The sequence below is a fragment of the Talpa europaea genome (genome assembly GCF_964194135.1).
Source record: "Talpa europaea genome assembly, chromosome: 8".
Lineage (NCBI taxonomy): Eukaryota > Metazoa > Chordata > Mammalia > Eulipotyphla > Talpidae > Talpa > Talpa europaea.
The window spans coordinates 33,655,604-33,680,057 of NC_140075.1; the positions used below are offsets into that span (position 1 = coordinate 33,655,604).

Consider the following 24,454-nt stretch of genomic DNA (forward strand, 5'->3'; position numbering starts at 1 on the left):
GGGCCTAAACGAAAGGGAATAGGCTTAGAAACAGGAATTATTTTTTAAAAGAAGTCAATTTTGAACTGTTTTAATACTTCAAGGTAGGTATTCTCATAGCTGAGGAGTTAAGCAACAGTTTATGACTAATGTCAGCAAGGACAGAGACTTATTCCCAGTCTTTCCCAGCTGATTGGGAAACACCCTTGTAGTTCTTCAGCATCCTGACAGTGGGGATTAGAACTTTGGAAAGCTCAATTGGAAGATTGCACGTGTTTAAAACTCTTAAGTTTGTGGCAAACTCTCTTCCGTTGCCCTGGTTTTTTGCAGCAGTGGCAAAAACTAGAAGGTTTTTTGGTTCTGCGTAGGTACTTTCATTTGACACAGTTGAAGATGAAAGATCTTAATAGTCTTTCTTTTAGGTGGCTCATCTAAAGTATGAACAAGCTAATTTGCTATGTTCAATAAATCTGAATAGACAGTTTCCTATTCCATCCAGTTTCTTCTAATTAAAAGAGAAAGGTTTTAGTTTAGTCCATTGACATATGTAGAATTGAAGGTCACGTGTATTGATCTAGTATCAAAAGGTAAACATAAACTTTCTTTGAAGATAATTTAATGCCAGTCATAATCATGAAAAGGCTCACCAATCTTTTGTGTATAATCCTGAATTTTATTCCAATCAATAGGCTTAGGAAAGGCTGAGGAAGTGGCTTAGTGAAGTCTGCCAATTCAACTTTTTAGCCTTTTGCCAGAAGTTAGGAGTTTGTTTACCTAAGTCATTTTGAGAGTTTTCCCATCTGGTAAATTTCATCCAAAGATTGGCTTACCCCTCACCAGCAACCATATGAATTCGTCGATGCAGGTAAGAAAAACCAGACCTGTAAGTTTGCATTATGATGTTGAATTCTTCAGCAAATTTATGAGTATCATCCATTACTTTAGGAAACTTGTTAGGTATGGCCTGCAATTCAGTCTTAGACATGAGATCTGAAGTTTGTCTGGATCCTCAAAGCACTTAACTTTGAAAGGGCAGTTTGTAATGAATTCAGAGGATGAAGGCTCAGGAGGACCCTCGCATATAAGGCTAGTTCTGTAAAAGAAGTAGACCAAGATTCTGTAAAAGAAGTAGACAAAGTAGGCTAAGATTCTGGAAGGGTAGCAGGCTGTCCAGAAAGGAAAGGCTGAGATAGCTCTGGAGGTGGACCTGAGCACAAATAGGGAAACTAAAGCCGTGAAGTTAAGTGACTAAGGCCACAAAACTGATAATTGGTAGAACTGGTAAAAGGACTAACCTAGCTCCATCTAACTCCAACCTTGCTGTTCTTCTTTTATGCATCTTAAGCACTTCAAAAATGTAAACTTTTTAACCCAAAATAAGCCTTATAAATTTCTGGTTTTATGGAATTTTTAGGTTAAGTCTTACAAATTTGTAGTTTTATAGAAAGTGCTAATGGGTAAGGAATACACCCTACTAAATTACAGATTTTAATTTACCCCTTACCAGCTTGAGGCCTTTTCTTGGTTCTGGTTCAGATTGTTGGCTCACTTTAATTTAGTTTTGGAGGGACTTTTGTCTTTTAGGATACATTAGCAAAATCCTGTTCTTTGCTTTTTAATCAACATCTGAAGTTGTTCACATTTGTTTAAATAGGTGAAGCTGAGCCCAGATCTCCATGTACAGCTAATCTGATCAAACATTGTGGAAGCAAAAGAATCTGGAAAAAACTCAAGACCACAAAACTTACTGACTGAAAACATTGTATTGCTCATACCAAGATTAAGAGTGTTTGGTGAAAGACCTTTTTATTCTGCTAAATCATGACAGAGGCAGAAGAACAACAGAAGTCATGGAAGTCAACCTTTTACTCAGAATTACCTAAAGTGGTGAGAATTCAATACAGACTCCATAGAGTGATTGCTAATTATAATGACATCTGTGTTGTTTCTTTTCCCAAAAGAAAAGTAAAATTTATAGCTAGAATTTATGAACTTTTATAGTTATATATCTAAATCTAAAGGCAGTTGGCCTGGTTCTGACTACAAACACCAAGTACTTGATATGATGCTGTGAATCTAGTGAATACTTGGTAAGTTTTTTACTGATTGTTTTCTCTTGTTTTAGGAACTTCATGCCCACTTGAATGGATCCATTAGTTCTAATACCATGAAGAAATTAATAGCCAAGAAGCCAGGTCTTAAAATCCATGGTGGAATGACCGTCATTGACAAGGGAAATAAAAGAACTTTAGATGAGTGAGTTTGGTGAGATTGTGGACATACTTCTTTTTCCCTCAGTCACTATTTTGAAACTGAAAACTGTATAATAAGAATTCACATTTTAAAAAAAAATTATGCATACAAGAACTGGGGTACAGGCCAGAGGTATGGGGGGTGAAAGGATTCACTAGAGACAGAGTGGGGAAACAGGCAGATTGACCGAAGTACACTGCTGAGGGGAGCAGTGGGCGAATTAGGAGAGGTCTGCTGCATCATGTGGGTTAGCTCCCTGGCCGGCGGGGATCAAACTCGTGCTACAGTGGCTGCAGATAGCTTCATAGGCTGTCTCAACCCCTTGCACCACCAGGGAGGCCCAGAATTCACGTTTTGATAGTTAAAGGTATAGAGTAGTCTGCTCATATTGAAGCCCATAACTTGACATAGAACATTATTCCAACATTCAGACTATTGGCAGTATTTTCAGTCATTCGTATTGTTTGTGAAATTTTACTATATTGGAATATTCTTTAGATCGAAAATACAGGCTTATAGATTTTTTCCCCCTGATTACTGTTATTAGCAGAGTGGGTAGAAAAGAGAAACTGTTAATCCCCACTTAAAAATATCAATTATTGTTATATTTTCAGCCATTTATTTAACCCTTATAGATGAATATAATTTTTGAAATGCCTATTGTAGTTCTCTAGAAATATATAATTACTGTTAGTCTAAAACCCATTAATTCAGCTTAGTGAGTTTATTGCGAATGACAAGATTTTGATGACTAAAGTATGTCAACACCTCATTTGTGTACAGATGTTTCCAGATGTTTCCAGTTATTCATCAGCTTACTACTGGCCCTGAAGATATTCTAATGGTGAGAAATGAGTCAATTTTTGTACTATTTTAAAAATTAAGTTATTTATGCCCTTCTTTTGTTGCACGTGACCTTTTGCTTTCATCAAGTGTCTGATGAAAATGTTTCCTTTTTTATGGCAACTTTTTTCAAAACCAAGCATGACATTTGCCTGAGAGCTAAAAGCAACTGACTCCTAAAAGACAGGAGGAAAGAACCAACATCAATGTCTTCTATTAGTTAGAGCACAGTATGAGGGAGAAAATCTGGTCCTGTTTTCCTTATATAATATGGCATAATAAGTATTTGACCATAAGTGAATCTTTGATAAGGCTTTATCAGTATTTCTTGGGAGGCTTTTAATTGCCTGGGTGGAAGTTACATCGCATGAAGAAACTCAAGGTACATAGTGATTCAATGATCAGTCCCCTAGGGGAATTAGGCCTTTCTTCTGTTGATGGAAGCCTAGAGAACACAATGTGTTCTCTTATCTGATAGACCGTGATACTAGAGCCTGATGTGGAAGACTGATTCTGTATCATTGATCTGACCAGGATGACATTTTAAAGTATTCTCTTTGTAAGTGGAGAATGGAAAAATCCTATCAGTGTTCTTAGCCACTAGAAAAAAATGTGAAGTAGAAAGTATAACCTGTGTTTCTGGAGAGCCAACTTTTGACTGATCAGGAAAGAATTTTTCTCCTTGGCTGAGACTGATCCTCATGATAAGTATTTAAGTAAATCAGTCACCTTTGGAGGAGAGTTATAAAGTTCAACATAAGTTACCTGTGTTCTCATGGTGTTCGAGGCACTGTGCTAAAAACTAGAAGATATAAAATGGTGGATGGACATGGTCCCTTCCCCTGAGGAATTTATAGTCAGCTGGGAGAGACAGACCCATAAACAGATACAACCAACACAGTGTGTTTAGCTCTTTGTTAGGGACATACACAGGGAACTGTAGAAACCCAAAGAAGCATTGTCTAGTCAATCACCTGGCAGACACCATTGCACACTGTGAGTGTCCACCACTAGGACTTTGGTCTCACTTTCTTTTGTTGAGTGTCACAGACTAAACTGATAAAATTTTAGATTCTGAGAGTTTAATACTCCATGGGTATAATTATGCCACGCTCATTATTTTTCACCTTTAGAAATTGGTGAAAAGCTTCACTAAATTGAGATGAGATGAGGAATTATAGTCAATATATTTGACTTAGTGCTACTGGGATGAACACCTGTAGGTGGTTCAGATGACAGTGAGTTGCCTCAGAGAGTGAAATTAATAGCATTTACATAGAATATATGAACCATATATAGGAATAAGCCAACAAATGGATTGTTTATAAATATGGAACTGAAGGTGTGGGGAATCCATAAAAGTCCAGTCAAGGTAGCCTGGGTATAATTTCAACAGGAACATCACTGAAATAAGTGCTAGCTTTTACATGTGCCAGATACTGCATGATTACATTCTTGGTTTGTTTTTGTTTTTTTGGTTGGTGGTTTGTTAGGACCACTTTCTGAGGTGAGTATTTTTATTCCCTTTTTGCAGGCCACAAAACAACAACAAAACACCTGAGCTTAAAGAGATTAGGTGTAATTTGTTCAAGGTGAATCGCAGAGAGTAAGTGACAGAATTGACTATCTCCCTCTGGTTTCCAGAGTCTGTTTTTTTTCTCATTTGAGATTCAAGATATGTGGTCTTATCATATCTCAAGTAAGCAGAAACTTAATGAATTGTGATGTACTCTGAAGAAAGAACTTGAGTAGTTGTCCTCAGTCCAGAGCACAGGAGAGAAAAGCACAAACAGCAAGAGTTGCCCTCACTACCTGTTCCTATGTGGAGCAGAAGGGACTGAATTTGGTGAACACAGATGTGAACCACAGGGAAGTGAGCTTGGACATGGGCTATGGATGATTCTTCAAGTCACACTTTGCCCTAGAGAAATGTTCCTGAAATTGCTCTCATTCCACACTTGCCGGCAACCATTGGGTTTCACAGGTACCTCACCAGCAGGAAGGGGGAAACGCCAGGATTGTAGATGTGATCGCTTCAGTCTCCAAGCAGGACTACCACTTCACACCCTCACTTTCACCCCCATGCACACATTAACAAACTGGTTTCTGCATTTGTCTCTTGTGAGCTGAGATAGAGTGAGCTGGTCTCTTTGGGTTCTGTTCATTTCTGCGTCAGTGACACAATCCAAGTTCCTCAGCCTACAAAGACAAGGCTTATGCTCTAGTGGTTGCAGTGGCAGCACTGTAGAGTTCCATGGAGGCCAGCGCCCTTGATGATGGCACAGAGGTTGCCAGGTCATGCTCACCATTACAGGAAGCAGTGGTGTCTTGCTTGATGTCAGTGGTGTCACATGATTTTGAATGTTGTTGTGTTGTCCTGAGTTGTATAGTCTCTTGAGACTGATTCTCCAGAACTCCTGGCAAATCAGCCACTCGTAGCGTGTATGTTATAATTAATTTCATGTTAACATTAAAGAAAGAAAAAAGAGGGCCTCCCCGGTGGCGCAGTGGTTGAGCGCTGGGTTGCGAAGCTGCCGGCGACCTCTGCGGCGCCGGTTTGATCCCCAGCTGCTCCCTGGCCACCGGAGGAGGGTCCCACATGGCGTGCAGACCTCTCCTGCCGCCCGCTGCTCCCCTCAGCAGCGTACTTCGGTTCTTCTGCCTGCTCTGCTCCCCACTCTGGCTCTGGTGAATTCTCTCACCCTCCCGCGCTTCTGACTGTGCCCAGTGCATGTATAAACAAAACAAACAAACAAACAAACAAATAAATAAATAAATAAACATGCCTCTATAAATTAAAAAAAATAAATAAATAAAAAAATAAAGAAAGAAAAAAGATGAGACCCAGACATTGCATTGCAGTGACTCCACTGAGGTAGTGCCACCCTGTTAGGCATTGTTGGCACAACCAGCCAACCACATTCCTTTGCTAGGATGCTGCAATTGCATACCCATGTGCATCTGTTCATACCAGGTTGACACTGGGATGCCATTTCCAAGGACTAATAAGGACAGCTTGTCACAGCACCCAACTTGGTCCTTTCTCTTCTATATTTGGGATATTTTAGGATTGATGATGGAGAAGGAAAACATGTCTTCCACCTTGACATGTCAGTCACGCTGGTCATTTAATAATTGTTGGATTATCAAGATTTGTGCTGAATTGAGTATTGTTTCAGTCATATTATCACACATTTTCTTTGGATAATAAATATTTTCTTTGCCTAAAAGGAATTTTTCTAAGTAGTTATAGAGGGAATTTAATCCTGCCTGAAGAACGTCTTGAAAAATATAACTTATTCCTAAATAATTGAATAGGAACCTTAAGCCATGACTTTAAATGGTACATTAGTAATGCCTTATCATTTTATCTGCATAGTTCCATATGTAGCTTTCTAGTATTCACACTTACAGATGGTTTTAATTTTGTTACATTTCTGTTTTATCAGTCTGCTGTTATGAACACCAGAAAATAGAGAAATGGTTAAAATAGATAAAAAGAGAGAAAAGAAACAAAAGGTATAGATTTGGATTAATTCGGGAGTGTGGAGTGTGGGAGTTATTGCAAATACTGCATTTCTGTCATGGTCCCCATTGTGTGTGTGACCGAGAGGATAATCCTGACCACAAGGGAGAATTCCAATTTTTTTTTTATTTATTTAAAGAGCAGGTTTATTAGAAAAGGGATAGGATAGTAAAAGACACTTGCATAGACACAAGCGGGCAGGAAGAGCTGCCCCGAAAGGGACAGGTTTGCTGAGAGGCCTGCATGATTGCAGGCAGGTGGCCTCAAGGAGAGTGGCCTCCGCTGAAGGAGGTCAGTGAAGAGAACCCCCTGCATAGTACAGGTCACAGGCAGGCAGGAGGCTGCTGCCCTACGGAGGGAGAGTTGGTGAAAGGAAGCACCTGCATAGTCACAGACGGAGTGCTACGAGAATTACAAATTTAATAAATGAAATAAAGTGGTAGCACTTAGCACTTGGGACCCTTACACTAACATTGTCAATATTACGGACATTGCCTATATCATCAGGTCACAAAAGATGTCATTAAAGAATTCGCAGATGATGGAGTCAAGTACCTGGAGCTAAGGAGCACACCCAGAACAGAAAATGCCACAGGTAGGATTTAATTACTTCTCAGCAAATGTATGTCTCCTTTCCTGTATGCTTTGATCATTCATGTGTTTGCACATTAAGAATATGAAGTACTTAGTTTTACACTATTGTAAAAATTTACACTATTGTAAAAACTAGCTGTCCAAGTCTTCTGATGTATATTAATGATATACATTATTTATGATGGAGTTATTCTTAAGTTTAAGAATCAGGTCAGGAATTATCTAAGGGGAATTAAAAGACCTATAAAAATTTATTTTTTTAAAAAAAAGATTTATATTATTTATGCATACAAGAGCTGGGGTATAGGCCAGAGATGCGGGGGGTAAGAAGATCCACCAGAGACAGAGTGGGGAACAGAACAGGCAGAACAGTTGAAATACACTGCTGAGGGGAGCAGCGGGCGAGTTAGGAGAGGCCTGCCTCACCATGTGGGTTTCTCCCTGGCCGGCCAGGGATCGAACTCATGCTGCAGAGGCTGTGGATTGCTTCATAGTGTGGTGCTTAACCCCTTGCCCCACCAGGGATGCCCTAAAAATTTATTCTTGTTTGTTTTTTCTTATTCTCAGAAAAAGATGCTTGCTCCTTATAGTTGCAGGTTGCAGGTTGTTTTAAACAGAAGCTAATTTTTGCTCCCTGCTTCAAGGATTTTTGTGACAATCACTAACATAGGTTATTCAGTCACTCCTCAGAGACTGGTAGTTTCTTAGGTCACCAGCAAACTGCGATATGGTAAAACCTCTCTGGGGAGAGATAAGACGATCTGGATGTGGTCTGGAGGAATTTCCTTCGACCCTCTTTCAATAGAACAGCAACAAGAGAGATCTTGTAGTGTCATTGGATCGCTCTTGGCTCCTTATCTATGACCCAGACAGGCCTAGCAGGTCATCTTGCACCCTAACATGTGTAGCCCAGTCATCATTTGGGGGTAAAATTCCTGTAATTACATACAGTAAGTAAATGTAGAAATAGGACAAGTGGAAGATTCTTGTCTCACATTTTTAAACTCCAGAATCAGTTTCAAGTAATGCCAATGAGGGCAATGAAAGGAGAGACAAAAATCTGTCAATTATTAGAGCTAGTTTGCTCTTCAAATGGAGATTCAGAAAGGGATGATAACCCAAGTATGCAACAATAAGGGAATAGCTAAGTAAAAGTTGGAATAATATTCAAAATATTTGCAAAAATGCTTTAATGTCATTGGGGATATGCTCAGAATACAGTGTTACATGACTGACTTTATTTTTCTTAATATACATATGCCTAGTAGCATCTCATCTATTAAATTTTATATATATTTATACACACACTAAGGAAAGCAGAGAATGTTATCTCCAAATTGTAGGATTATAGATTGTTTTAATTTTTCTGTGTTTTATTAGAGATTTTCTAGCCAAAGTAAGCATTTAGTAATTGGGGTACAAGAGTATTTTAGAGAAGCTGGTTCTGAGAGCCTCCAGAAGAAAACTTGAGCCCCTAGCCTTGGGAGAACATTGTAGTGCCTGAGAAGAGACTGAATGGAAATGGGAAACACTGAGGTTGAGTGGGATTAAGGAAAAGACAACTCAGTAAAGTATTGTTTTCTGAACAAATAGAAAACATGTTAGAGGAAAACATGTTTTAGAGGAAAGGGGGGGGTGTCTTTTTTTTTTTTTTTTTAAAGAATATGCCTTAGAGCAGGACGTGTTCTTATTTTCCTAGAATAAGCATTTAAAATTTTATAGCAACTTGTGAGTAATTTTATGCCTGCTGTTCTAAGATTTTAAATGGACTTGTAATTATCTTTTTTTTTTCATTTTTCTAGTCTTTCAATTTTATTAAAACGCAATTAGCATTTACTAAAATGTATCCATAAAAGCCATGTTTTAACTTCTTTATAGCATGCCCTTGTTATAACATAAAGTGAAAATGTAGTTGTTAATACTAAAACTGGATGAATAATTGATGATCTCTTGATATGTGTTTTTCGTGTGTCCCTTCTAGGAATGACGAAAAAGACTTATGTAGAATCCGTCCTTGAAGGCATAAGACAATCCAAAGAAGAAAACTTAGACATTGACGTTAGGTAAGAAGCTTTGTACAGCCCTCCCTAGTGGTATAGAGGTTAAGTCTCAGCACTGTCACTGCCACGGCCTGAGTTCAATCCCTGGCCAGGGAGCTAACCCACATAAGGCACAGCAGACCTCTTCTGTCTCGCCTGCTGCTCCCTTCAGCAGTGTATTTCAGTAAAATCCGCCTGTTCTGCTCCCCACACTGTCACTGATGAATCTTCTCACTGCCTGCACCTCTGGCCTACATCCCAATTCTTCTATGCAAAAATAAATAAATTTTTTTTTAAATTTTATTTATTTATACAAGAGCTGGGGTACAGGCCAGAGGCACAGGAGGGTAAGAGAATTCACCAGAGACAGAGCGGGGAGCAGAATAGACAGATGACTGAAAGCACTTCTGAGGGGAACAGCGGGCAAGACAGGAGAGGTCTGCCACGCCATGTGGGTATCTTCCTGACCGGCCGGGAATCAAACCTGCACTGCAGAGGCTGCAGACAGGTTCACAGCGCTGCACTCAACCCACTGTGCCACCGGGGAGGCCCAATAAATAAATCTTAAAAAAAAAAAAAAAAAGACACTTTGTACTTTAGTAGTCACCTTAGTAGAATGTGAAATTTTACTGTTTTTGAGTGTAATGGATTTTTATATATCAACTTTATCTTGTCCTAAAGAAAACGACTCAATGTTTTTAAATGTTGTTTAAACTTGAGTGCATGCTGAAGTTAACTCAATTGGCAATAAAGTATTACTGCTTTAGTGAAGGATGGTTTCCCAATGCTGTTAAGCTAAAATCCAGACTTCTTACTGTGGCTACAAGGTACCACATAATCTGCCTCTCTTAACTCACATAATCTGCCACATAATGCCTCTCTTAACTCAGCAGTCTCATCTGCTCCACCCCTCCTCAGTTTTATGTACTAACCTGCTCTCTTATGCCAAGACTGTCCCCCCTCAGCACCTTCATACTTCCTACTTCATTTGCCTAAGGCACACTTCCACCATGTCCTTGCCTAGGTGACTCTTCAGGTCTCAGTTTGTCTGTCACTACCTCAGAGGTGCCTTCCTTGACCATTCCCCTAAATCTTCTAATCACCCCATTTATTTCCTTTATGGCACTCTTTATAACAAGATTAGAAACCATCTTATTACATTAGTGTTATGTTTCCCCTCTAGAATGTAAATTCAGTGAGGCCAGGAACCTTGTCTTCTGATTCATTGTTCTATCTCCAGTACTTAGAAGAGAGTTAGCATGTTGTCAGGGCTCAGTCAGTCCTTGAAGGGAAAAAGGAAGAAAACTAGTTATATGGTTGCAGGACATAATCTTTCATAATCAAGCTTAATAAACTAATAACCCAATAATAAAAGATAAAAATAGAGTTCAGAAGACATGCAAGAGGCCAATAAATGTATAGATGACTATTTAAATTCTTGAATCAAATGGATAAAAATATTACCAGTAGTAGTATTATAGTTTTAGTATATAATCAAAAGTAGTAAAACCTTTGTTTTTTTTTTTTATAAACTCTGTTAATTATAATGCTTTATTATTTATTTATTTATTTATTTATTTATTTATGCATACAAGAGCTGGGGCACAGGCCAGAGGTGTAGAGGGGAGAGGATTCACCAGAGACAAAGCAGGGAACAGAACAGGCAGATTGATCGAAGCACACTGCTGAAGGGAGCAGTGGGCGAGTCAGGAGAGGTCTTCTGCGCCATGTGGATAGCTACCTGACCGGGGATCAACTCGCATTGCAGTGGATGTGGAGCAGCTTCATAGGTTGAGTCTTAACCCCTTTCGCCACCAGGGAGGCCCATTAAAAGCGCTTTAAATAACACTAAGTATCAAGATTTATTTAAAAAAAAAAAATTCCCGGGCCTCCCTGGTAGCACAAGGGGTTAAGTCTTAGCACTGTGAAGCTATCTGTAGGCTCTTCTGCAGCACGAGTTCAATTCTGGCCAGGGAACTGACCAATATTGTGCAGCAGACCTCTCCTGTCTGCCCACTGCTCCCCTCAGCAGTGTATTTCAGTATATGTGCTGCCGAAGCGAGCACTCTCAGCAGTGTATTTCAGTCAGTCTGCCTGTTCTGCTCCCCACTCTGTCTCTGGTGAATCCTTTCACCAACCCACCCCCAGCCACCTCTGGCCTATACCCCAGCTCTTGTATACATAAATAAATAAATCTTTAAAAAAATGTAAAATAAGGGCCCTTCTGAGATGTAGAAAGGAAAGTGCTATCTGTGGAGCCTTTTGAGGTTTGTAAACATCCAGGTCCCAGAGAGACCCAATACATAATTTCTCTGGTTTGTCCTTCACCTTGGCTTTAAGTCCTTTAGTGTCCCTTTCAGCCTTTCTCTTGGGCATGGTGGCTACAGTGGCAGAATGTAGGCACTGGGCATGGAGATGAAACAGATGTGGTCAGTCTGGGGGTCACTCTCGCTTTTTCTTCCATTATACTGTTATAACAAAAAGTAGAAAACATCCTAAAGTGCCCAGCAGTCGGAGGGTAATGACAAATACTGACTCACCCGCTGCTCCCTTCAGCTGTGTGCTTTGGTCGATCTGCCTGTTCTGTTCCTTGCTCTTTCTGTACAAATAAACAGTACATATGATTTGTTTTCTAGCTCTTATGGCAGTGTAAATTAAGTGAAAATAAAAGACATTGCATTTTATATGTTAATTTCAATTTTGAAAATATATGCTGGGGAAACATCTTAATTACACAGTATTAATAGGAATTCTTCACATATTAAATTATTTATAGAATTCCAACAAATATGTGAGTGAATTTGTATCAGTTACTAGATATATGTTAGAATGTTACCAATTTTGTAACCCCTACTGGAATAATGAATGTAAGCCTCCTCATGAGAGCACCACCTATGAAGTACTCCTGCCAAAATATTGAATCAATCTGATTAAGCCTCTAAACTAGATAGTTACCAGTTTATAGAAAATATAAGAGACAGAAGACATGTGAGCAGTGTAAGGATTCCAGACTCTTATAAATTTTATAGGACAAATAACCTAGTTTCATCAGCAAATGATTTGCAAGAAAAGAGGCAGGGGGTGGAAGGAGTGACTACAGATTAAAAGAGACTGGAGTTTCATTCACCAACACATTTAGATCCTGAATCAAACTGTAAAAATAAAAATACAGGAACAAAAACATGTGACAATTAAAAGTTTGAACACCGTCTAGATAATTGATGCTTTTTAGGAATTTATCTCATTCCCTCTGGTAAAGTAAGATGCATGAATATCCATCATCGATCTTGTCAAGCTATTCTTCTTTTAGTAAGATGTGTACAATAGAGACTGCCATGCCCCTCTGGTCTCACACAGTGTTGTCTTTTTCATCTGTAAGATAATTTTCAACTGTGTTTTTCTTATATTAAAGGTATTTGGTAGCAATTGACAGAAAAGGTGGCCCTTCAGTAGCCAAGGAGACTGTTAAACTTGCTGAAGAGTTTTTTCTTTCAACTGAGGATATAGTTCTTGGTGTTGACCTCAGCGGTGACCCAACTGTAAGTTTTTTTCCTTAATACATTTTGTTTCTAAAAGGTAGAAACAGCTTGAGGGATTAAGCTTAATTTGTTGCATTCACCATTATCAAGAGACTGGATGATAACATCGTCTCTCCTGGACGACCAGAATGTCTGTAGCATTTGTTCTCAGCCAGGGTTCTGTGAGAGAATTAAACCTCCTTAAAAAAGAAAAGAAAAAATATTTTCATAACAATATTTTCTCCATTCCTCTAAAGATGGCACATAACTAATACTATTCTACATACATAAGAGCAAATTAATTTCATACAATGGATATCTAAAGCTTATTCTTGGTTATGGCCGGCCTTAATTATCTCATTCAACCATAGTTGAAAAGACTAGCTTATAGCTTCTTGAATGTCAGATTCAAGCAGGGTGTCTCAACCATAGCACTGTTTTTTGGTCCAGTTCTTCATCTTGGGAATTGTCCTGTGCATGGTAGAACGTTCAGCAGTATCCTTTACCTCTCCCACTAGATGCCAGTAGCACCCTCTAATTGTAATGGCCTGGTTGAAAACTATTGCGTTAGAGTCCTTTGAAATTTATTCTTCTGACTTTGTCTAGACCTGAAGTGTATTGCCGTTGATAGAAACTTTCTTTAGTAAATCAGGTGAGTTCTCTTTTTCAGTACTAGTTTCCTTTGTAGAAATAGAACTTGACAATTCCTATATATATAGCTTAGCCGATTTACAGGTAAGGTTCACAGATAATTAACAAAATGATTTTTTTTTTTTTGAAAAGCACTTGTAGCACTTAATGAACTTTCCTCCTTATGACTTCAAGCCACCAGGACACAGGACACAGTCCCTCCCTCCACAACCCCCCCCCCACACACACACCCTTAATATTTTCTTCAGTGTTTTTTTTTTCCTTTCTTTTTTTTTTTTTTTTAATTTTGTGTAGCACTGGGTGTAGGCCAGAGGTGCTGGCTGGGTCGGGCATGGGGGATAAGAGGATTCATCAGAAACAGAGTTGGAAGCAGAATAGGTGGATTTACTGAAATACATTGCTGAGGGGAGCAGCGGGTGAGACAGGAGAGGTCTGCTGTACCATATGTGGATTAGCTCTCTGGCCAGGGATTGAATTCAGGCCATAGCAGTGATAGTGCTGAGACTTAACTCCTAGGCCACCAGAGAGGCCCTCTTAGCTTTTCTACTGAAGAATTTGGCCTTCACCATCACAGGCTGCTTGGGGAGCTTTCCCTTCCCCAGAACTCGGCAGTAGCTGAGACATACCATACCAATGACTGGAGCAGCTTCAGTCTTATTTTGGGGGGGTATTTACCTGCGTCTGCTCACTGACCAAGGTCCACAGTCTATCAAGGTTGACACCAGGGCAGAAGCTCTGGTTCCTCTTCTGATCCTGGGGTGTTTCCTCTTCTTACCAATGTGGCTGTGGCTCATGTGGCCCCAAAGTTTCCCTCTCTTCTCCAGTCTGCATAGCATGTTGAAAGCCAGGATAAAAGAGCACAACAAGATTCTTGAGGGTAAAGACTGTGTCTTTACCAGCTTTGTATTCCCCAAAGTGTTCAGCACATTGTAGGTATTTTATAAACAAAATGTGAGAATGAATCAGTCTACCTTTTTTGCCATTGTTTTATTCTTTTTTTCATTGGGACATACCTGATTTCTCAGTTTGCCCAGAATTCTCATAATCCTCATTTTAACTTGTTTTCAAGGCAGGAGAAGCAAAAGATTTCTTGGAACCTCTTTTGGAAGCTAAAAAAGCAGGTCTGAAGTTGGCATTGCATCTTTCAGAGGTAACTAACATTGTAAAATTAGGCTGGAAAGAGTAGATTATAATGGAAAAAATAGGCTCATTTGTAAGTGTCTAAAAGTAAACCTGGTTTGGAGGAGCACTTTTAGAAGGGGAAAGTAGAAATATTTTAAAATGTAAATTATAATGATAAATATATAACTTGCTTTAGTCCCTTATATTTCTGTTTTTATGCTTCCTGGGGGTGGCTGATGACTTGCAATGACATATTGCTAGAGAACATGCAAGAATTTCCATCATCCACCTTGTCTTGCAAAAAGTACCAGTTCTTTTCACTTGTAGAAAAGAATTTCCTTGCCTACTGGGAGGATCCAATATATCCTGTGCACTAAAAAAGGAAGTAGCTCACCATCATTTTAATAAAATTCACCAGGGAAACCAGGTGCCCCTCATCAGCCCCCAACTCCTTGGAAGCACAGTGGCAGATAGTGTACAGACTGGATGGAGAACAGTTTCTTAAGCACATCCCGTGAAACAAACAAGGGACTCTACTTCTCTTATCCACACTTCATATGGATATACTTTCTGCTGCAGTGCTTCTGCTTGTTTCTTTTCTTTCTTTCTTTTTTTTTTTCTTTTTTTTTTCTTTTTTTTTGACATACAGAAAAGCTAAACATGAATGAATATAACATGATGGATTTGGATTTGTTTCTTGAACGCAGGACATGGTCCTTAGTATACTTACCTAGTGGGGTTGTTGTGGATGTTAAATAGGGTGATATATAGAAGTTGACCATTATGATCTAATGATTAAGGGGAAAATTGGAGCTTCTTGTCAGTACTGGTATTTTTCATGTGTTCAAGCAGAGGGTCATTAATTTAATGCCAAATCTTTAATCTAGAATCCATGTTTCTACACTGATCAAAAAGATCTGTATCCATAGGTCCTCCTGTAGCTGACCTGATACCTGATTGGAACCATTGCTCAGTATAATGGAACAGCTGACCTGTGCTACTCTGACCAGTTACTTCTGGTCTTCATACACAATATCAGAACCTTTGCATCTGTTGCTTTTCTTGTTAGAGCCATTAAATAGAAAATATTTCGACATGTTATGTTCACTTGTCTTTTAGACTATCTAGGAGATAAATAGCATAGCTAAACATTTTCATGGTGGTTGTGATATATTTTTTTTAAAGGTTTATTTATTTATTTATACAAACACTGGGTACAGTCAGAAGCGCGGGAGGGTGAGAGAATTCACCAGAGCCAGAGCAGGGAGTAGAACAGGCAGGACCGAAGTACACTGCTGAGGGTAGCAGCGGGCGGCAGGAGAGGTCTGCGCACCATGTGGGACCCTTGCCCGGTGGCCGGGGATCGAACTGGTGCTGCAGAGGCTGCGGGCAGCTTCGCAACCCAGTGCTCCACCGCTGTGCCACCGGGGAGGCCCCTGTTGTGATACGATTTTAACTAGCCTTGTCAAAAAACATGAGCACATTGTATGGAGAGTCTGGACCTTAGAGTCAGATGGGACCTTAGCAATACCATTTATAAGTTCTGTGACCTTGGACAACTATTTTTTTTAATGCTTTATATTTTTAATTACAAAAGGTATATGTATCTGAAGAAAACCCAAGTATAGAGAATTACAATGTAGAAGGGAAAAATGAAAGGTCCTTCCAATTTCAGTACTGCTGCCCAGAGTTAATACTATTAACAGTTTTGTGTTTATATTCTTGCAGGCCTTCTAATTTATATGAACACATAGATGACATATACAACATAGAACACACTAAGACATAGAGTGTTGTGGAATTTTGATATTGAAAATTAACTTTTTCTGAGCTTTAATTTATTAATCTCAATACTTTGTAAGATTCCTGAAAGACTTAAAGGGGAATTTATGTGAAAAGGCACAAAGTAGGTCTTTAATAATTTTTTATTGTTATTATTATTGCGTCTGTACCATTGAAGTGATTCTTGGAGAACGTTGTAAAAAGAATGGGAAAAGGCAAAGAAGAGAACTGGGAGGTGTGAGTACTTTAGCTTTCCAGACTGTCTGCATTAACTTCTTGAGGGACAAGATATCTGGCTTTATAGAAAAGCAAATATATATATATATATATATATATATATAAAGAGAGAAAGAGATTATTGATCTCCTCTCCCCTCTTTTTGAGATTCCAAACCAAACAAAAGAAACGCAAGTACTCCTGGATCTTCTTCCTGACAGAATCGGGCATGGGACATTTCTGAACTCTGCTAAGGGAGGATCCCTGGATCTGGTCAACTTTGTGAGGCAACACCGGATACCACTGGGTAAGGAAGGCTGAGCAGCACTTCAGGTCCTCCAGACAACCCTCCATTCCTAACTTCTTCCACCCCCAGCTTGCAACCTGTCTATAGAGAAGTGCTGTTCTAAAAATATAAATATCATTTTGAAAATATAAATATCATTTAACCTCACTTATGTAACATAGTTTTAGCTTCCGTTACTATATAAGCTCCATGAGAGCAGAGCCATAGTTGTCTCATTCTCTGTTAAATTACCCCCTTCCTGAGACTCAGAAAATATTACATTAAAAAAATAAGGGCCAGCTGGTGAAATGACTTTGACCAAATTAACCTGTGTTATGAAAATATATAGCATTTATTTAAAAATAAAGAATTATGGAAAATTTCAAGATATTTTCTTATGTCTGTTGGCCATTATGCACTTATTTGTATACTTGTGTATACTGAAGCTGTTTTTATTTCACATCAAGTATTTATGACATACCTACTTTGTTCTAGTCACTGCTCAAATTGCTGGAAGTAGAGCAGTAAATAAATAAAACAGACAAGGTTTCTTTCTCAATGAACTTACGTTCTAGCATAGGTTAAGAGAGACAGTAAATAAGTAAACAAGAAAATATCCACATTAAATTCTTTGAAGAAAATTGAACAGCCTTATATTGAGATAACCACTTTACCCACTTCTGATTGGATAGTCAGGGAACGACTTTCTGAAAGGAAAAAAATCAGTTGACTGAAAACTTTTTTACTGAATGATCAATTTGCTGAATGTATGGTTTTACCATTTTGAAAAAAATAATTGTGTTGTGTGTTTTTTAACTATAAGAGTGTTGAGTAGTTTATAATGGGTGAGATTTCTTTTTTACTAAGGGAATTTTTAAGCATCCATAGAAATGGAGACAATAGTAAGCATTTGCATAGTGACCTTACTTGGTGTGGCTGTTGGCTCTGCTCCAAGCAGAATGTGGGAACTGGTTGGGTTTGCCTTCCTTTGGACTGAGTGGCCTTGTGTTGAGGCTACCCTACCTAAGTGAGCAATGAAGTGTTCTGGCCAGGGAGCCCGGCATGGTGTTTCAAAGCAAGAATTTGCTTATAGTGTAAATCATCCTTCAGGTGGACCTAATCTGCAATAGGCAGTGAATGGGTGGTTGTTTGAGTAAGGGATTTCCTTTGAAGCCATGGAAAAAGTTCATTTCTGCTCTTGGCACTTTCCAATGCTATAACTTTCAAGCCATTTTCCTATCTTTATTTTAGACTCTACCTTAAGATCAGGAAGCAACTTTTTAAGAATTCCTTCTGTTCCCCTGCCTTTTTTTGTGGTGACTGGTTTATAATACTGCTCTTTCCTTTTCATTTTGGTAAAGTAAGAAACACATGGCCCTGAAGGGTATATTCTCTGCCTGATACAGTAGTTGCCATTAAGTTGTAGCACTTATTTCCTGTATAACTGCACTGATTGAACTATAACATTTCACACAAAGAAAAGGTCCATTTTTGTCAAATAATGAACTAATGCAAATTAGCATAGTCTGGAAAGATTTCTCATGTGTACACTTGGTGTACACTACAGGAGTTCACTTATCTACTTTTTTTAAAGATTTATTTTTATTTATACATAGAAGAACTGGGGTGTGGGCCAGAGGTGTGGGCCGTGAGAGGATTCACCAGAGACAGAGTGGGGAGCAAACAGGCGGATCTACTGAAATACACTGCTGAGGGGAACAGCCGTGAGACAGGAGAGATCTGCTGCGCCATGTGGATTAGCTCTCTGGCTGAGATCAAACTCAGGCCTCAGTGGCTGGCGGTAGCTTGATAGTGCTGAAACTTTAACTCCTGTGCCACCAGAGAGGCCCCCACTTACCTACTTTTAATAAAAGACTTTTTTCCTTCTCTCATCTAGAACTCTGTTTGACCTCAAACATCAAAAGTCAGACAGTTTGGTCTTATGACCAGCATCATTTTGGATTCTGGTACAGCATTGGCCATCCTTCTGTGATCTGTGTAAGTGCGAAGTATTTTGCTTCTTTTTCATCCCCAAGTTGCATTAGGTCAAATATTCATTACATAGCTGACTGCCTTGCAGACCTGAAGGTAACGTCCCAGAGGAGTGGAAAAGAATTGGAACATGAGAGACAGCAAAGGGCCAGAGTGACTATGGTTTGGCTTTGTGGGAAAAGGTTCTAGATAGTACCTGGAGGTATTAGAAAAAAAAATTCTTGCTCAGCATACATCCCTTGACAATCTGCTTTATTTCATCTACGGAGCGTCCTGGGCATGGATGTGTTTTCAGAGCTTCTTAGGGAATTTTAATATGCAGCCACGGTTCAGGAGCTACTGCTCTGCTGTTTTGCTTTTTAAAGGAGAAACAAGTCTGTTTAGTTATAGACATTATTGGAGATATTTATAGGTTCCTACTTAGAAGCAACTAAATAGGAAAATAGATTCCAAACAAAAAGCTGTTTTTAAAAATAATTTCCTTGTTAATTTTGAAATTTTCTTACTTATATTGGCAGACGGATGATAAGGGTGTTTTTGCAACAAACCTTTCTCAAGAGTACCAGCTGGCAGCTGAAACATTTCATTTGACCCAGTCACAAGTGTGGAATCTGTCTTATGAATCCATCGACTACATTTTTGCTTCTGACTGCACCAGGTCTGAGCTGAAGAAAAAGTGGAATCATCTGAAGCCCAAAGTGTTACATTTTTAATCTCTTTCAAGTATGTATTGCAACCAAGATCTTCCTGCCATACTCCACTTTATTAATAAAACGTCCATCGCTCCCTTTGAAGCCTAGTAGGCAGGTACCATGGGCTCCTTACTCATGACAGATGCCCAGTAAATGTGTTGAACTAATTAGCAGGCTCTGATGGGTTGCATAGCTTATTACCTCCATGATGCTTACTAGAAGGGACTGAAATGTTGCTGCAGACTAAACTCTTCTTCCACCAGTGATTTAGACTTAACAGTTCCCTCCCATTGATTGAGAAAAACCAGTCATTTTCTCACTGAGAAAAGTTTTAGAATTACTAACCCAAATAAAGTGAGGAATGATGGCAAAACAGATTGCCACCAAGATCTTCAAACCTTCCAGCTTCTGGTGACAAAAATCTGTGTTTTGTTGTGTTCCCCTTATTCACACTCGCTTCAAGTAAATACTCCCCAAACTGTTAAAAAATGAATTTGATATCAAGGTATGCTTGAATAGTTTTGTTCCTTAAATGTATTTTTCCCCAGTACTACAGGAAGTTAAAGCTGATGATACCCTTAATTTTAATTACTAAAGGTGTCTAATAAACTTTGTCTTTTATGGAACAGGGTAGAAGGAAGCCCTTAGGTTTCTGAGGTTCTTAGACATGTTTGAATCTTTTTTAAAAAATGATTTATTTATTTATGCATATAAGAACTGGGGTACAGGCCAGAGGTGTGGGAAGGTGAGAGGATTCACCAGAGACAGAATGGGGGACAGGACAGGCAAACTAACTGAAATACACTGCTGAGGGGAGCAGCGGGCGAGACAGGAGAGGTCTGCTGTGCCATGTGGGTAGCTCCCTGGCCAGCTGGGGATCGAACTGCTGCAGAGGCTGAGGATAGCTTCATAGTGCTGTGCTTAACCCTTTGCTCCACCAGGAAGGCCCCTTGGATATGTTTATAACCTTGAATAGCATATTCTATACCTATCCAACCATACAGACATTGCATAGTGAAAAATTATGGTTTATCCATAAAATGTCAGTATTTTATAGGCACTAAAACTTTAGTGCCACGAAAAGTGTTCATTGTGAATGAAAAATGTAGTTATAAACAATTTTATAATCCATTCTTGTTTAATATATATGTGTATGTGTATGTAAAAGCTAATGGGATGAGTAATTTTAATTTGTTGACTTTATCATGTTCTGTTCATAGTATAAAAGTTATTTTAATCTTAAGTAGCTAGTCTTTTTTTTTTTTTTTTCCCCTCACGTCAGAAGGGTAATGTGGGGCCTCCCCGGTGGCGCAGCGGTTGAGCGCTGGGTTACGAAGCTGCCCGCGGCCTCTGCGGCGCCGGTTCGATCCCCGGCTGCTCCCCGGCCACCGGAGGAGGGTCCCACATGGCGCGCAGACCTCTCCTGCTGCCCGCTGCTCCCCTTAGCAGTGTACTTCGGTCCTTCTGCCTGCTCTGCTCCCCGCTCTGGCTCTGGTGAATTCTCTCACCCTCCCGCGCTTCTGACTGTACCCAGTGCATGTGTAAACAGAACAAACAAACAAAACAAATAAATAAATAAACATGCCTCTATTAAAAAAAAAAAAAAAAAAAGAAGGGTAATGTGCCGACGTCGTAACAAGGTTTAAGGGAGGCACATCTCACACAGCCGCGTGAACACCCAATCATCATGCTTATGAACTGGAAAAGGATCTAAATAGCTAGTCTTAAGTGAGGCAGTGTAAGGGCATAAATGTTTCTATTTGAGGTTCTAGAATTTAAAATATATGTAAATTGGCTGGCAGAGAGCATTTATGAAAAACTACAGCACTGTCAAATAATAGAGAAAAGGGGGCCTTCCTGGTGGCTCAAGGGGTTAAGACACAGCACTATGAAGCTACCCACAGCCACTGCAGCATGAGTTCAATCCCAGCCAGGGAGCTACCCACATGGAGCAGCAGACGTCTCCTGTCTCACCCGCTGCTCCCCTCAGCAATGTATTTCAGTCAGTCTGCCTGTTCTGTTCCCCACTCTAGTGAATCCTCTCACCCCCCACACCTCTGGCCTGCACCTCAGTTCTTGTATGCATGAATAAAATAAATCTTTAAAAAAAAAAAAGTATCAGGCCTCTCTGATAGCGCAGAGGGTTGAGCGCTGCACTGTGAAGCTATCCGCAGCCTCTGAAGTGCAGGTTCGATTCCCCACTGGCCAGGGAGATTCCCACGACTCAGCAGACCTCTCCTGTCTCGCCCAGTGCTCCCCTCAGCAGTGTTTTCAGTCCTTCTGCCTGTTCTGCTCCCCACTTTGTCTCTGGTGAATTCTCTCATCCTCTCACGCCTCTAGCCTGTACCCCAGTGCTTGTATAAATAAAAATAAATCTTTAAAAGAAAAAAGTATCAAGATAAAGTCACAAATGAGACCTAAGGAGGTGGTTGGAGAGACTCACAGAAAAGAACAGGCCCTTTGAAACTATGCCTAGATTCCTTCTACCAATAATACCAGGTAACCCTCTGTACACATCCCACTTTTGTCTTTAAATCACCATCTTATACTTACCTGGTCACCACTGCAGCTGCTACTTTTGCTTTCTGTTTCCAAGTGCATACATAGCTTGTATCTTACCTATATATCAAATGAGGCCAGAGGCAAGGTGTGCAAATGACATGGAATGCAGCTTCATTTTGCACACATTAGTTGCATATCAAGACTACTAAACTCAGTAGAACTTGGTCCTATCCCTTTAATGTTGCCTCCTCACTTAGAAACTCTCAGTGCCATCGTTGAGCAATGAGAATTTGTGTGGTCTAAAAATTATTCAGGTGGTTGGTGACTTACAGTATGAGTCATAGGGATATAGATCTTAGTCTCTAGAATGGAAGTGAATGTTCTTCTAGCAAAGGTGCCAAAATATTTTTTTTTAAAGATTTATTTATTTATACAAGCACTGGGTACAGTCAGAAGCACAGGAGGGTGAGAGAATTCACCAGAGCCAGAGTGGGGAGCAGAGCAGGCAGAAGGACCGAAGACACTGCTGAGGGGAGCAGCGGGCGGCAGGAGAGGTCTGCGCGCCATGTGGGACCCTCCTCTGGTGGCCGGGGAGCAGCCGGGGATCGAACCGGCGCTGCAGAGGCTGCGGGCAGCTTCGCAACCCAGTGCTCAACCGCTGCGCCACCGGGGAGGCCCATGTCAAAATATTTTTAAACTGAATTCTTCTTAAGTGATTTGACCCTGGTTCTTTTAAAATAAGACTCATTCTCCATGTCCAGTTATAATGGGTCCTAATGGATTGTTATAAATTGATATGGATATAAAGGAAGAATTTTCATTCTCTCTTTTACCACATTCCAATTTGCTTTCTGCCTAGAAAATAAAGATCGAAACAAGCATACATCTATTAACCCACAAAGGGAGCCAAGAAAAGCAGGTAAAGATTTATCTTTCCCTACCAGTGGCACCTTAATCATAATTTGCACATACATATTAAAAAAAAACTAGAAACAATGGACTCTTTATAGACATAATTTTTATTAAATGGTATCCCTGAGAGGCAGATTAAGGTGTAAACATAAATCTGCTTTACAGAAAGGGAAATGGAAGCAGGTTGACTTATACACAAGACATCTGGAAATCAGTATTCATGGTGTTGATAACCTAACCAATGCTTTCTCCAAGACTACATAGATACACTGAAGATAGTCATCTATTTTTTTTTTTTTTTTTTAATTATAGCACACTTCCTAAACCATCTCAGATTCTGAGACATTGCTTTAGACTGGTATTTCTTGTTCTGTCTGCTTAGTCAATATAATTGAAATACCATTTCCCCCTTAATTCCTACTACATGTAAGGAGATTCTTTGTACTAGGTAGGATCCCTCAACACCACAACCGTAATATTTTATTTAACACAGTATGCTATGAATTATAGAATATTCTATCTTCCCATTTCTCTCCCAGGTCTCATGCCAGTCACACAATTCTAAATAAGAATATGAACAGCCACATATCCCAGGACTTGGCTTTCTGCTCACGGTTCACCTTTCCTCTGACCTGCCGTCAAAGTACCTTTACAAGATACTAGTTTCTGACCTTTGGCTCTCATAGGAGTTAGTCCCCTAAAACTGCTCATTCGTCTTCCTAAGTGCCAGCCAGATGTTTCTTTATCAAGTATAGCACAATGTCAATTTACTGTATATGATGGGAGCACAACCTCCTGATCTGCCCCGGCACTCCATGTTTCAGCTAAGGTGATTTTTCTCACTCCCTTCTGCACAGCCCATATCACACTATTCTTTCAGTTTTATGATGCTGCAAGCTTTGTCTTACCTTCCTTCCAGTCCATCCTTTGCCCTCTTCTTCATCTACACAAAACACCTTGCGCCACAATTTTTTTCATTTCTCACCCATTCTGCATTCAGTTTTGGAAAGCTCATGCCCCGTTACCCAGTAACAGCCTGCTAAACACTTCCTGCTACATGAACCCTTCCTAAATCAAGAGAAGAAAATAACTCCCAGATTTTCCTTACATTAAACTCTATGGCATTATACCTTAACATTTATGCAGTGTTACTACCTAGCTTTGTAGATTTCTCTGAAACTGTTGTGACTATACATGAGCACCTACTGTTTGTCCATGTCAGTTTCTTCCATTTTAGATTGTTAAGGACAAGAATGAGGTTTTTTTAACTTGTGCTCTACAGGGCTTATCATACTCATGTGAATATAAAGACAATAATTAAGTACTATCTGATTATAAAGTTCAGAATTAAATTTGTGTTTGAAGGGTAGCTTGTAAAATAGATTTTATAGTTGAATATGTGCATGTACATTTGTGAGTACTGGCAGTTCTACCGACTAGATAATCTGTCCTTGTCTTTAGGGTAAAGAGTTGTTGGCACAAAGTGTTGTTTTCCCAATCGATGGGAATATGAAAGTGGCTTCTGCTCATTGTGGGTTATTACTGAG

The 24,454-nt window shown here is 39.5% G+C and overlaps 1 protein-coding gene across 1 annotated transcript; it reads left to right on the forward strand.

The window, feature by feature from the left end:
• Positions 1-1,800: 1,800 nt before the first annotated feature.
• Positions 1,801-19,514, forward strand: MAPDA (N6-Methyl-AMP deaminase; the record flags this gene model as incomplete). The annotated part of the gene is made up of 10 exons (XM_084240830.1): positions 1,801-1,866; positions 2,105-2,235; positions 3,016-3,076; positions 7,109-7,196; positions 9,177-9,258; positions 12,647-12,773; positions 14,473-14,553; positions 16,692-16,830; positions 18,707-18,807; positions 19,320-19,514. The coding sequence occupies 10 exons, from the start codon at positions 1,801-1,803 to the stop codon at positions 19,512-19,514; spliced, it is 1,071 nt and encodes a 356-aa protein (XP_084096956.1).
• Between the last annotated feature and the right edge of the window lie 4,940 nt (positions 19,515-24,454).